The sequence below is a fragment of the Chroicocephalus ridibundus genome, chromosome 3 (genome assembly GCF_963924245.1).
Source record: "Chroicocephalus ridibundus chromosome 3, bChrRid1.1, whole genome shotgun sequence".
Taxonomy (NCBI): Eukaryota; Metazoa; Chordata; class Aves; order Charadriiformes; family Laridae; genus Chroicocephalus; species Chroicocephalus ridibundus.
In genome coordinates this window covers 49,395,597-49,408,937 of record NC_086286.1, presented here as the reverse complement: position 1 = coordinate 49,408,937, position 13,341 = coordinate 49,395,597, and the positions used below count along the sequence as shown (strand labels likewise).

The window sequence follows — 13,341 nt, the reverse complement described above, 5'->3', positions numbered from 1 at the left end:
TATTTCCTACTGGAAATGCAAAATCCTATTCATTGCCACATAAAGAAACTTAAACTAATAGAAAAAAAACATTGGGAATTACAGTATACCTAAAAACTAATGACAGTGTTGAATTTGTACACACAGTTTTGGCATGAGTGGGTCTCAGTTTTTTCTAGAAATATGTTTTATTAAAGATGTTGGGTTTCCTACTGGTAGAATAGAGTGCAGTTTCTCTGAATATTGAGATTGAGTTATTAAATAGTAGGAGTGAGGGGAAAAAAGGGGGGAAGAAGATATGGAAGGTAATTGTAATTGAAACTGGTGTTTGACAAGTAGGTTTAAAGGAGCAGAGAGAAATTTTACTAGCTGTTACATAGATGGGTTAGTAGACTTTGTCCTGGGACAGAAGACAGTTGTAGAATCTTGAATGAAAGAATGTGACTAAAGGTAATCTGAAAACTTATGTTGGCATCTATTTCAGACTTTGAGTTTTTTGTGAGTAAAGTGTCTTCCCCACTTGTAGCTCATTTGTGGCAACAGTGTCCTGATAACGTTAAAAATTAAGAAACTCCTTTAGTTTAAAATTTTTCTAATTTTCTTTCTTTAATTTTTCTTTGGCCTGGTAACATATTAAATATTGAGTTCTGTTTTTCAGTCTCATTATGCTACTTAAGTATCAAAAAATCAAAGTGCAGAAAATCCTTATAACAGTTGAAAACATTTCAGTTTTAGAAAGTTTATAATAGTCGCTGAAGGTATGTAAGTTCTGTAGTAACTGGGAAGTCTATTCTCTGTTGGGAAAAAGTTTGTTCAGAGTGAGCCAGCTGCATTTGACCTTAAACCAGAGCAATTTGTGCTGTGATCTTTAAAATAATTCTGTTCTTAAAATCTGTCTGTAGAGTAATTAATAAATGTTAGAGTACTAGTTCGATAAGTTTCTTTGTGATCCAGCTGTGCCTTCATCTGTAGTATTGGCATACCTTTGAGGCTATACAGATGCATATATTTTTGAGAAGAACGTTTCTAACACTAACTCTGTTGTTCTTCCATCTTTCCTCATCAACAACCCCTTGCCCACACGCAGTCGTGCAAATGCTGTTTAATGCTTTAGAGTGGCCAACAGCAAATGAATAAGATAAACCTGAAGTTTGAAGTTGAGGTTTGAAGCTGAAAAAATAAGATGAGCTGATACAGGAGGAAATTACTCCTTGAAAAATAGGAGAGTGTGCAGCCAAGTATGAAGGAACTAATTTTTAAAAAACAAAGAATGAAATAACTTTCAATAGCTTATTCCACTATGGCTACTTAGGTTAAAGCTAGATGGATTTCCAGAAATGCTACGTGTTCAACAATTGTGATTCTGTATTTTTTTTCCAGTGCTAATAATCCAAAAGGACTGTTAGAGGTTCGAGAAGCTTTGGAAAAGGTACATAAAGTCGAAGATCTTCTTCCCATAATGAAGGTAAATTAAAGAAAAACTTCAAAACATGATAAAAATAATAAAATGTATTCTGGGAGATACCCAGTTCATCAGAATATAACCATTGTGTATAAGCTTAAAATGAATAACTGGAAACACTAGCTCAGGTTATTTCGAATCTGCATATGTAGGGTATGACCTTCCCTTTGGTCTATGCAGGCTTGTGATGTACATTTGAAAGGCTTGGCCTAACAGAATTGGTGCAGGTCACTATGTGGTGGGGCTGGCAGGGGGGGAATGGGGGAATAGCTGCCCTTAGTTGACTGATAGCTAATCTGAAATGAAATCCTGGTTTACGTTCTTGTGCTTTGGAAGACCGTCAGAGGAGGAGTGAGGAAACCTGCAGGTTTTCTTCTTGCTGGTGGTGGTCTTCATAGAAAGGCTTTGGATATATAATGTGCAAAATGATTTATACTCTTATCTCAAGTAATGAGGCTTGAGCTGTGTTTAAGTAAAAGGCCTTCCCCCTCTCCTCCAAAATTAACCTGGGATGAGGAGTGTGTAAGTATTTCGGTTTGGGAAAACACTGTTACAAAGTATTTCGTTTTAAAAGGATTGGACAGGATTTTATTTAGAATAGAATAAAATTTGGGTAGAAAAAGTCATTCTACATACAGACAAACTCATTGCTTTCTTATCGGCTGTGTCCACATTGCAATTTCATATGTAAGCAAAGCTGATGGATTGCCATAGAAGAGAGCTCTCTGAAGATATGTTACTGCTACTACTCATAGACTGTCTGGGGTTGGATTTGTTCACGGTAGTACTGCTAACTTATTGTGCACTGCAGATGTCTTTACAGTAACCACATGGCTCAAGCACTAAATTTTTCTATGGGTTTTTTTAATATGTATTACTAATATAAGTGTCTTCAGAGAACATACCATAATTTTGGAGGTCCTTTTTATATTACTGTCTTGTTCTTGGCCTTGAAAGATGAAGCCAAGTGGATAGTAACTGAACCTAAACAAAAACTTGTGATGAAGAGGTAATAAATGCTGGGGTGGCCAGGCGTACGTGTAGGTCAGTAGGTGTTCCCTACTGACACACACATGTACAAATAGGGCCCTGTAGAGCACCTAAAACGGCTACTGTTAAATTGTAGGCCATAAAAAATGCTATTAGTGGAGTTAAAAATATAGGTTACTCGAAGAGGATGATGAAAATATATAAACATAATGGACTATACGTGACTTATTTCAAAATAAATGTCTCAACTTGCAGCAGATATTCTTACTGGTTTTCATGTACATTTTGCTCTTTGAATATCCTGTATCCCATTCCAAATTGTATGGAAGTGGAATGCTTTCTCGTTAGAGGCGTTTAGATTTGTTTCTTTAAAATAAATCCAGATTCTCTTTAAACAAAACATCCTGTATCACAAGTTCTGTCTTAAAATAAATAATTGCATGAGTAGTTCATTCAACACTATTGGGTAATAGTCATTAGTAGTGCCTGTATAAAATGAATGTCTGCTCATATTGTTGTAGTTTGGCTATTCGGGTAGTTGGGGAATGTTGTATGTCAAAAGCTGGGCTTTTGGCTTTACTTAAATACAGTTTTTCCTGGTTTATACAACTCTTTGGCTATAGTATTATACTTAGATAATGTAGCTTTGTAAAATTTTTAAACTTTGTGATATTTTTGCTTATGATGAGGATAAATATTAATTGAAACAGGATCACAGTTAAGAAATCGTTGCTGTGAGCTGTTTTCTGGAACCTGTGCTTAGACTAATGCTGCTGCTTCTTAGTATAAACATAAAATAGCCTCTTAAATTCTTGCTTTTCCATTAACATTGTTACACCAAAAGGTTGCTATCAAAATGCAACTTGGGGAGAAATCTGTACAACTGAAGCTGCTTTGTACAGTTGCTTTTCATAAACAGTGCTGCTTTATAGTCACTATATAAAGTTGAATGTCAATATGCCTCATTCAATGTTTATGATTTCCATTCAGTAGGAAATAAAGGAGAAATGAAATAATGTAGTTGACAGTAACTCTTTGTCCTGTTCCCCCAGTTTGTCCATTTTAATTTCTGCTCCATGTATTTTAGGTGTTTCAAAACAACAGCTAGGCAGTCTGTCTTCACCCTAATATTACTTTTTTTTTTCTTTTGAAAGCAGTTTAACAGTAAAACAAGAGATGGGTTTACTGTGAACACAAAAGTCCCAAGCCTCAAGGATCAAGGGAAAGAATATGATGGATTCACAATTACGATAACAGGAGATAAGTATGTTTGCTATTTTCAGGGGTTCATGTACATTAAATAATGATGTAGTATTAGCAATTAATTTTCTCAAATGCTATTTCTATTTGCATGAAGTGGGTTTTGGTTTTCACTAGTGACATTTTTGTAAATAACTAAAATATTTTTTGGAGAAAAAATTTTGGTGTCAGTAAAACAGTCTAACTTTGTTCTGCACAACCTTTGTTCTCTATCAGTCAGACTGTTTTGATCCATAGCTTGTAACTATACTTTTATACCAAAACAATTCCCTTTTGGTAGCTCAAAAGTTAATAAGACTACACTTTACATTCTATATAAAAATCTCAAGCCCATGAAGATATTTTAAAATTTCATATTTCTTTTTTTACCTACACTTTAAGTGAAATGCTAATGCTTGGCACATATTCTTCAATGGAAGTACTTCATCTGTGATTAGACAGCAATCTTTATGTACTCTTTCAGACAAACTTACAATGTGACAAAACAGTTTTGATTCAGTGATTTATTTTTTTTTTTAATTTTTTTTCCTAAAAAAGGGGGCAATGCTTAGGGAAAATGATAGGAAAAAGGTTATGATATGGTATTTAACTGTGGTATGTTTGTAACTTACCCTGGATATTAGATTATGCATCAAGTTCTGTTCAAAAAATTTCTTACCTCCTTTTTTGATTTCTCTACTTGATAGAGTGGGGAACATATTATTTTCGGTAGAAACTCAGACAACAGAAGAGAGAACGCAGCTGTATCATGCAGAAATAGATGCGCTATATAAGGATCTAACCGCTAAAGGAAAAATTCTAATTCTGTCTGCAGAGCTGGGGGTAAGGCTGTTCTAATGGAAACGATGAATTCCTTGATAAAATTTTATTATGTTTTCATACCTTATGCTTAACAGTCAATTTTCTAATAATTTTTGACTGAGATCTTAAATAATAAAATAAGCTGCTTGTTTAAGCCTGTTTATGACAAATACCGTAATAGGTTGCCATAATTCCATCTGTTACTTTAAAATTTGCTATGCTTTGCTGCAGTAATAGAGTCCAGACAAGCTCTCAATATCACAGTGTATTCTTTCCCCCCTGCCCCACCTTATTTTCTTTATTTTTCTCATGGGTCTGTGTTCACTGTTTCATCTTCCTGATGAGCACTGCCTAGGAATTTGGTTCATGGTGGCTACACGTAAGATGAGAAGTAACAGGAATTCATGAGAAGCACTAGAATTGTGTTGATTCGTATCGCAATGAGAATCTGACTACATCTGAGCTTGTGCTTTCCATTTTTCATCCTTTAACATTGTGTAGATGAAATATGTTTCAGCTAAATTTTAAAGGTACAACCAAATAATTTGCTTAAACATCTGTTAATCAAACTTCAACTTTTCAGCTTGACGTTTTTCACATTTGAAATGGTTCTTTAAAAAAAATCATCATAGTACTGTAAGACCTTCCAATATGTGTTCCTTTATGTGGTATTACCCAGCTATTAAATTATCTTTAATTCATTATTTTTTTCCCCCTTGCTTAGGAAGTAGATGCTGTTTGCAACTTGATCCTATCATTAGTTTATTACTTCTATAATTTAATGCCGCTTTCAAGAGGATCTAGGTTAGTGGTTTTATCATATCTGTTATCTTTGATATACGCTGTAAAATGTCCATGTGCTGCAGTATCTTAATATATTTTGGAATATAAAAAAAAAACTAAAAAAGCTCTAGGTTGAGCTGTGTGGCCTGCACAGTCTCTCATTTTGTGCTGCCATGGTGATGGGTACTGACTTAGTACTGTTTTAAAAGCTAGTTTGCAATTGCTGGTGGTAACTATTCATAGCTGCATGTATATTTAAAATGATGAGTAGTCTGTATTTATAGACTTCATCTCACAGATTGAGAAGTGTCATTTTTAAATTGTAATGCTTGGGTTCCTAGTCCATATTATGTTACACCACTGTAATTTCACTCAAAAAGCGTTACGGAAATGTGTATTTAAGACAAAATATACCTTCAGATAAATTATTTTAATAAAACACACCAAAATATTTTTTTATTAATTTACTCAACTGTTAGGGTCACCAAATGAAAACCTAGAATAAAGGCCCATACGTCACAGGTCTCTTCAACTGAAATTCTAGTTTAATTCAAGCCTAGCTACATCTAAGACTATTATGAATCTCTGTTCCACAAAGCACTTAAGATCTTTAAGCTTATTATTAAACACAGTTCACTAGAAAATAAAATTTGAAAAACCTGCAGCTTTCATTGTTATAATCAGACTTTGCCTTTATCTTACAGAATGTAAAAATTAACAGAAATTCTATCTGTTTCACAAAAAAAAGTTGTTGTGTTTTTTTTTTTTTCTAAAAAAAAAGTAGCTGAACAGCTTTACAGTGCCTCTAGCTCTGTTGCCATAGAGTTCATAAACTCTTCTGGGCTACAGCAAAACTTCTTGAACAGGGGGTTGCTTTGTTTTCAGCTCTATGGAGTCTTAAGAGCTCTTAAGTCTGAAATTAAGATTCTGACTACTGTAGTGCTCTTCGGTAGTTAAACTCCATAGGATCATAACTTCATTTCAGTGCTGTTAGAAAGTAACAGTGATTTCATTTTTTAAGGGTTTCGTGTTTGTTTTTACTTCTAAAATAAAGTAACCAGGACAGTAATTTTTACTAGTCTTCTATGAAACAGTACTATATTCTGTTTGTTTTGTAGTCCAAAATAGCATTATGGAAGGATTTCTACTATACGTTGTTTGTTTGTTATTTTATTTTATTTTTTTTTAGTGTGATAGCTTATTCGGTGATCATGGGAGCACTAATGGCAAGTGGAAAAGAAGTATCAGGAAAAATCCCTAAAGGAAAGGCAAGTATCAAAATACACTGGTTCAGCCTTAATGGAGGAAGTAATACTTGTAAATGTGAGGAAGGAGCTGTAAGAATGAACAGAAGTTGCACACTTGTATACTGGAGATGGGTTAGCTGCATACTGTGGTGTCTTGCAGCCTGAGAGAGTTTTGAAAATTTCATTGCTGTTCTGACACAGGTGAGATTTGGAGATAGTACGCGCAGTAATTCTGGTTGGTCAAATTGCAGCACCCTGTGTTCCACAGTAATTGCATATTTGTAACTGAAGCATTTCTAGTGTGCTGGGCTGCTCTTTCCAGCTTTCTTTGAGAAGGGTTCTGAGAATACTCAGCAGAATTAGTGACTTTTCTGTCACACGGCAGAAACTTTCTGTCTTTGCTCTCAACGTATTCCAGAGCATTTAAGGCTTGGTAAGTAGAAATGTATTTGTAACTTTTCTTGATTTCTCCTTCCCCTCTGTATTCTGCTTAATTTAAAATAACTCCTAGTTTTAAAGTAACTATGTTTGATTAGTGTACCACTTTGCTCAGTAAAGGGTTTCCCTTTCTTTATTCAACTATTGGTCTGTTAGCTGTGTTACCTTTTTGGCATGAAAGGAGTGAGAACATTTCTGTTTCTTCAATGTATTGTCAAAAGAATCAGTGAAATCCTAGTGAGAATCAGAGTTGTTGAAGAAAATATCCTGTGTGGGTAACTGAAGAAAGAGCGACTCTCCCTTTTGTCCTAGAAAGCCCTGAAAACAATGAAGTTTGTCCTTTCAGTACGATGAACTCCCAGTAGCTTTTAAGAGCAAACTGCACTTGCTTAGTAGCAAGAAAGCTTCCTTTTCAGTATGCCATGAAGTTGGTATCCCCACCGTTCAAGCTAAAGTAAAAGACTTATGTGGGTTTTCTTATGCATCTTCTTAGGACTTAATAGGGTAGTGCATTTTGCTGACTGATTTTTATGCAGGCAGCCAGAGTTTCAGGATTACTAAAAAGCAGGATTTGTGACTTACAGGAAGCTTTGGGGACATTTTTTACATTTGAGGGTTTTTTCCTGAAACAGAGTGCCTGACTTAGAACAAAACCAGTTTTTAGAAAAGTTTTCACCAGCTGGAAGAAATTGTTTTCCCCCGTTGAATGAAGCTGGGATTTTATTATATTTTTTTTTTCACTAGATTCCTTGGAAGGGTATTTCTGGTCCCAAGCTTATGACAGCATGCATTAGACTGCTCTGTAGACAAAAATGTCTAGTAGTCAAGAGTCCTGTTATTGCCTGGCAGGTCGGTCAGTAGCCACGGCCAGTGTAGCTTCCAGTATTGGTTGTGGTGGGTTGTGCAAACCCACAGAGAGTTTTAATGCCTGACATGCATGCTGACTTCCAAACTGGTGATGAGGGACAAAGTAGTCTGGGTATGGACTAGTTAGTAAATTTACCCCTGTCTTACCAAGAATATAGGTAGCGTGCTTTCAGAACCCTTTCTTGAATTCAGCCAGAGTTCACTGAACCACAAGCGTGTCAACTTAAATGTTTTAGTACTAGTGAACATTGACTGAACGTTGTTTTGATGAAAACTTATTTTCATCTGTAGATAGGAAGTTGCACGGAGCTCTTGGCTATATGTAGTCAACCTTGTCTGAAAACCCACTGTGGAAAGAAGTAATACAGAATGCCTGGAAAGTCCAATCTAAATCTGCCAATCGTGATACAATATTTTGCAGAATACAGTATGTAGTAATGCGAAATATCAGCGGTTTATTTGGATATTGTAATAAAGGGCTGAAGACAGTCAATATTTTCTGGCACTGACTCATTAGTATAAACATCTTGTTAAGAGATAAAAAAAAAAACCCACCTAGATTTTGTCACAAAGGAAGGATACGTTTTTCAAGATGAATTTGTATGTTAAGAATATTTGAGGATTACCTTCCTGAAATTATAGAATTTAAAACTTCTCTGATTTCTTAAGATCTCTTTAATTTTGTTGCGTTTTCAGCTGGTTGATTTTGAAGCAATGACAGCACCAGGGTCTGAAGCTTTTAGCAAAATAGCAAGGAGTTGGATGAATCTAAAAAGGTAAATATTTTTGTTCAGATGGCGGGTGGGAAATAAAATATGTAAAAGACTTTTTATATGTACAATTTAAACGTATACTAAAAAATGTTACTTAGAAATGACAAGTTAAGTAAAGGATTCAGTGTATTTTTTAACACTGTTTAGGAATTGATAGGACAAACTACTCCGTGTGTAAATTTAAATTTTATTTCTAGTCTAACAGAGTAGTTAGTAGTCTAGACATTGTTATGTGAGTGTTATCCTCTGAGAAAATTATTTGGGTTAATATTGTCTTCATTTTGTCCAGTGGTCAAATTTGCTATTTTATTATTATTTCTTTATCATTAGTAAATCTGGCGATTGAGTGAACAAAGCAGGGGAAAATTTAAATTGTAGGTTTTTCCATTCTTATGGATCTCTTCAAACTAGATATCAAAAGTGCTATTTTAATTTGTAGGAGTAGTATTTTCAAAGTAGGTGGAAGTTTTGAATACACAGAATTACATTACTTAGTATAACTGCATGACTTCTGTATAATGCTTTAAAATTTTTATTTTCTTATGAATTAATTTTTTTGAATACTGAACGCATTAATTCCTTGTCAATATTATGAATCTAGTGCATTTGATTTGTCCCTTGGTGGTTATTCCCCATGCAAAATCTAAAAATCGGGCCAGAGACAAAGCCAGTTTTGTCCTTCGAGTCAGGGTCAGGACACTTAAAGGGTGCTGAGAGAACTGGCTGATGTCCTTACAAGGCCATCTATAATCTCTGAAAGGGTGTGCGCATCAGGGGACGTTCCTGGTGAGTGCAGGAAAGGAAGCTTTGCGTCTGTCTTCAAGAAGGCCAGAAGGACAAACCAGGGAAACTATAGGCTGGTCAGCCTCACCTTAGTCCCTGGGAAAGTCATGAACTGAGTCCTCTAGGAAAGCATTTCAGGGTATATGAAGAAGAAGGTGACTGCGGACTGTCAACGTGGTTTTACCAAACATTGCGCGACCCAATATGATTGCTTTCTGTGATAAAATGAGTGGATTTGGGGATGAGGAGAGAGCAATTGTTGTTGTTTATTTTTACTTCAGCAAGGACTCCCGCAATACTCTCATACCAAGATAGCACATTATGGTCTGGACAAATGGACAGCTGGATGGGTAAAAAGCTGTTTGGATAATCAGATTTAGGGGGTACTCAGCACTTTAGACCACATCTAGAATACTGCCTCCAGTTTGGGAGCAGCTGCCATAAAGGCTATCATAAATTGGAGCAAATTCAGTGGAGAGCCACTAAGGTGGTCAGGGGGCCAGAGCATGTGCTTAGCAGTAGTGAATTGGGCTTGTTCAGCCTGGAGAAGAGAAGGCTCTGACCTAACAGCAGCTTTGCAGTACCTGGGAGTGTTGAGAAAATGGAGCTGGCAGTGCTTGGTGGGAGGACAAAAGGCAATGTTCATGAGTTGAAAGGAGGTTCAGACTGAGCATAATCTTTTCACTCTGAAAGGTAGTCAAGCAGCAGGGTGGGCTGCCCAGGGAGGCCGTGCAGTCTCCATCCCTGGCGATTTTCAAGACCTGACAGGATAAAGCCCTGACACCTTGGTCTGACTTTGCAGCTGACTGTGCCTTGAGCAGGATGTTAGGTCACAGACCTCCTGAGGTCTGGTCCAACCTGAGATATTCCGAGAGCCTGAGGAACTCTGCAGCTGCTGTTAGTGCCTAATATCTCATACTGATAAGAGTTGTTTAACTTAATCATTATCAGTGGTTCTCAGCCTGGTGTATTTTACTAGACTATAAAGTCTCTTCCTAAATGAAGGAGGCTTTTAAGAAGACTCAAGGACATCTTTGTCAGACTCCAGCTGAAGGTCTACGTGTAAATGCAGTCAAATTCAGCATTTATTACGGAGTGTCATTTTTAAACTACAGTGTAGCAAGTTGTGTTTTTTATTAAAAGTAGTCGGCACAAATACTGTGACTTGGTTGTCTTGGAAATATAAAATATTTATGGTTCCCACAATTTTTTACTGTAAATCTCCCAATTCATATACTCATCTTCTTTCTTAATCCTCTGTTCCTGTCTCTTTTTCAGACATATCTTTACCAAAGGGGAAATTCTCTTTTTGGGAGCAAATTCAACTTAAGTCAATTCCACCTTACCTATGTGTTTCTGACACTCTCAGTTGTACTCTTGGAATTTGTGGGAATCCATAGCAAACTAGATCAGGGAACTGATTTGTGTTAAAAATAACCTTCCCAAACCCAAAATTTATTTTTAACCAAGACCATTTTGTAGCATAGTCCCACCAATAGTATTGCTGGCTCAAATTAGATGTATAATGGGCGAGGAACGAGGCAGAGTGAAGAAAATGTTAAAGTTGGCTTTGCTTGATGCTGAGAAAAATTTCTGTAGAACCACGGCCTAAAGGACTTGAAGTAATAATATGAAGGTAATTAACCTGAGTGGCTAATTTGTCTGTGGTAGAGGAATAATAGTGGGTAAGTAAGGCTTGAAAACCTAAAGTAATAACATTTTGCTTTAACTTCTGCCACTTATGAAGGCTCTTTTATGTAGTCATTATTTTCATTCTGTATAGCTGTATAGTGAGTGAGAAATCATGAGAAGCAAGAGCTGGTTGTGGGCAACAGATTCTTAGCATCAGGTCCCAAATTTGTTGGAGAAGGGGAGGAAAAGAAGTATAAGCTAATATGTTAACTTCCAGGTAAATCATAATACTCAGCAAAAGATAATTTTTTTTTTTTTCTTCTCTTTCAGTATTTCACCTTCCTACAAGAGCCTACCATCAGTATCAGAGACTTTTCCAACCCTGAGAACGATGATTGAAGTACTAAATACAGACTCATCTCATTGTCTAAAAAAAACTATAGTTGTTGTATAATTTATGCAAATAAAAGGCCAAGAGGTACTGCTTCGTAAATTATTTTGAAGGGGAAATTACGGTCAAAATGGTTTGGTTTTGTTTGTTCTTTTTAATAGAGTAAACTTACTTGACTAGTTATCATCAGACTAAAAGGTATCTTTCTGTGACCAATAATATTAAAAAGGAAAAAAATAAGTAGGACAGCTAATTTCTTGTATTGAGACATACTCTAACAGGAAATACAGTTTTTCAGGGGCCAAACCAAAGAACAATAAGAAACTTCCATCACAGTTATGATCTGAACGTACTGCAGGTGAAAAATTATATATTTATTTAAAAAAGTAATCTGCATTGGAAGTACCACTGTTTTACTTCCGATTTGGTTTTGTTTTGTTTTTTTCTTCTAAAGCCTCCGTATTCTGCATGGAAAACTTCATGAGCTGTACATGTGTAAGTAATTGGTAAATACACAGACATGAGATGTAATGCAATCCAGTGAAGGAACAGATGTCAGCTTAAAAGAATGGATTTCAGGAAAAACATCATTTGGAAACAAAAACAAACAAGTGACATATTTGGAGTTAGGCTCCTGGTGAGTAAATGTCAGAGACGCAGCAACTGTACATCAGTCTCCCTTTCCAAGTACCCATTGGTGGTGGCGGTGGCTGGCAAAAGATATCAGCGGGTTAACAGTATATTGGGAGAGCTACCTAGGGCTCCTTGAGTTGTTTTTGTTGGAAGGGCCTGGCAGCATTCCTGTAGGGCGGGGCTAATGCAGTTCAAACAGCATGGGCACTACCATGAACCAATTTCTGATTACACTAGTGATGGTATTATTTCTGGTGAGTCACAATTGAATTGTACTCATATAACTTGAGCTCTGTGACTTTAGAGCTCTTTACCAGGTTAAGTGATTTCAGAAACAGCAAGCAATGGTGGGGCGTCTGGCTTCCTCAGTGGCTTCGATCAACTTTTTTTTCCTGTCTGAATGTTCAGCATTTCAGAAAGCGTACAGAACTTTTCTGGTTTAGATATAGCTTTCAACTTGTTTAATATTGATGGTTTAAACTGTGATTCTGTTGCTGTCATCTTTTATGTGAATACTCTGTCCTTTACTTTTCTTGCTTCCGATTTTCCAGAGGTTAGGGCTTTGTTGGGCAGTTGCAAATATCTGTCCTAACTGTGTAATACGATATATGCAAAAAAATAAGACATTTACCAATGGAAATGGGAAAACATCCTGCATACCACAAGCGTGCTGATAGCAGTGGTGTGGTTGCTTTGGCTACAGCATGACAGCACAGGGCAATCTCAGTCCCCTCTTCAACGAAGAAAGAAATGCAGCAAGGCGTCAAGATGTTGATATAGGTGACCTGCTTTAGTAGTGGAACTGAAAACAGAGTGGATTTATTGAATGGAGGGTCTCTTCTTGATTATTCCACATAAGTATGTATCAGATTCCAAGTGGACTCTGTATGTGTGTTTACGTTTGGCGGGGAGGGAGGGGGGGGTGAAGTGCCACAAGGTAAGTTAGAAGCTGCTGCGAATACTGACATCCATTATAAGAAAAGCCCTGTTGATTTCTTGAGTTAAAGTTAGATTTCATTATTTGTTACCTTGATCACTGGCAGAATAGAACAGCTACATGGGTAGCTAGAGACATGTATGAAGGATTTTCGCGGAGATAGAAAATGAGTCCTGGAAAGCGGATGCGTACTGTGTCTATGTTAGCAAGCAGTGCATCCCACCCAGTATAAGTTAGCTCGCTTCCCACACTACGTGCATTTCAAAGGTTTTACTTTTGTCTGCTTGTCTAGTGTATGAACTGTCTGCTCATTGCATTTGGAGTGCATGTTAGCAATGCATCTTCCAGTTTGGACATCTTTGGAT

The 13,341-nt window shown here is 36.5% G+C and overlaps 1 protein-coding gene across 4 annotated transcripts in view; it reads left to right on the top strand.

The window, feature by feature from the left end:
- TTC13 (tetratricopeptide repeat domain 13) overlaps nucleotides 1–11,567 on the top strand; it is a 41,601-nt gene extending 30,034 nt beyond the window's left edge. The window contains exons 17-23 of one of the 4 annotated variants that reach the window (XM_063329077.1): nucleotides 1,360–1,444; nucleotides 3,589–3,695; nucleotides 4,378–4,513; nucleotides 5,217–5,296; nucleotides 6,465–6,543; nucleotides 8,524–8,603; nucleotides 11,346–11,567. In XM_063329077.1, coding sequence (XP_063185147.1) covers nucleotides 1,360–1,444; nucleotides 3,589–3,695; nucleotides 4,378–4,513; nucleotides 5,217–5,296; nucleotides 6,465–6,543; nucleotides 8,524–8,603; nucleotides 11,346–11,469 — 691 coding nt within the window. In that variant the 3' untranslated portion in view covers nucleotides 11,470–11,567. Of the gene's footprint in view, nucleotides 1–1,359; nucleotides 1,445–3,585; nucleotides 3,696–4,377; nucleotides 4,514–5,216; nucleotides 5,297–6,464; nucleotides 6,544–8,523; nucleotides 8,604–11,345 lie in introns of all 4 variants that reach the window. The other 3 variants (XM_063329076.1, XM_063329078.1, XR_010070306.1) reach the window with 3 other exon arrangements.
- Nucleotides 11,568–13,341: the final 1,774 nt, after the last annotated feature.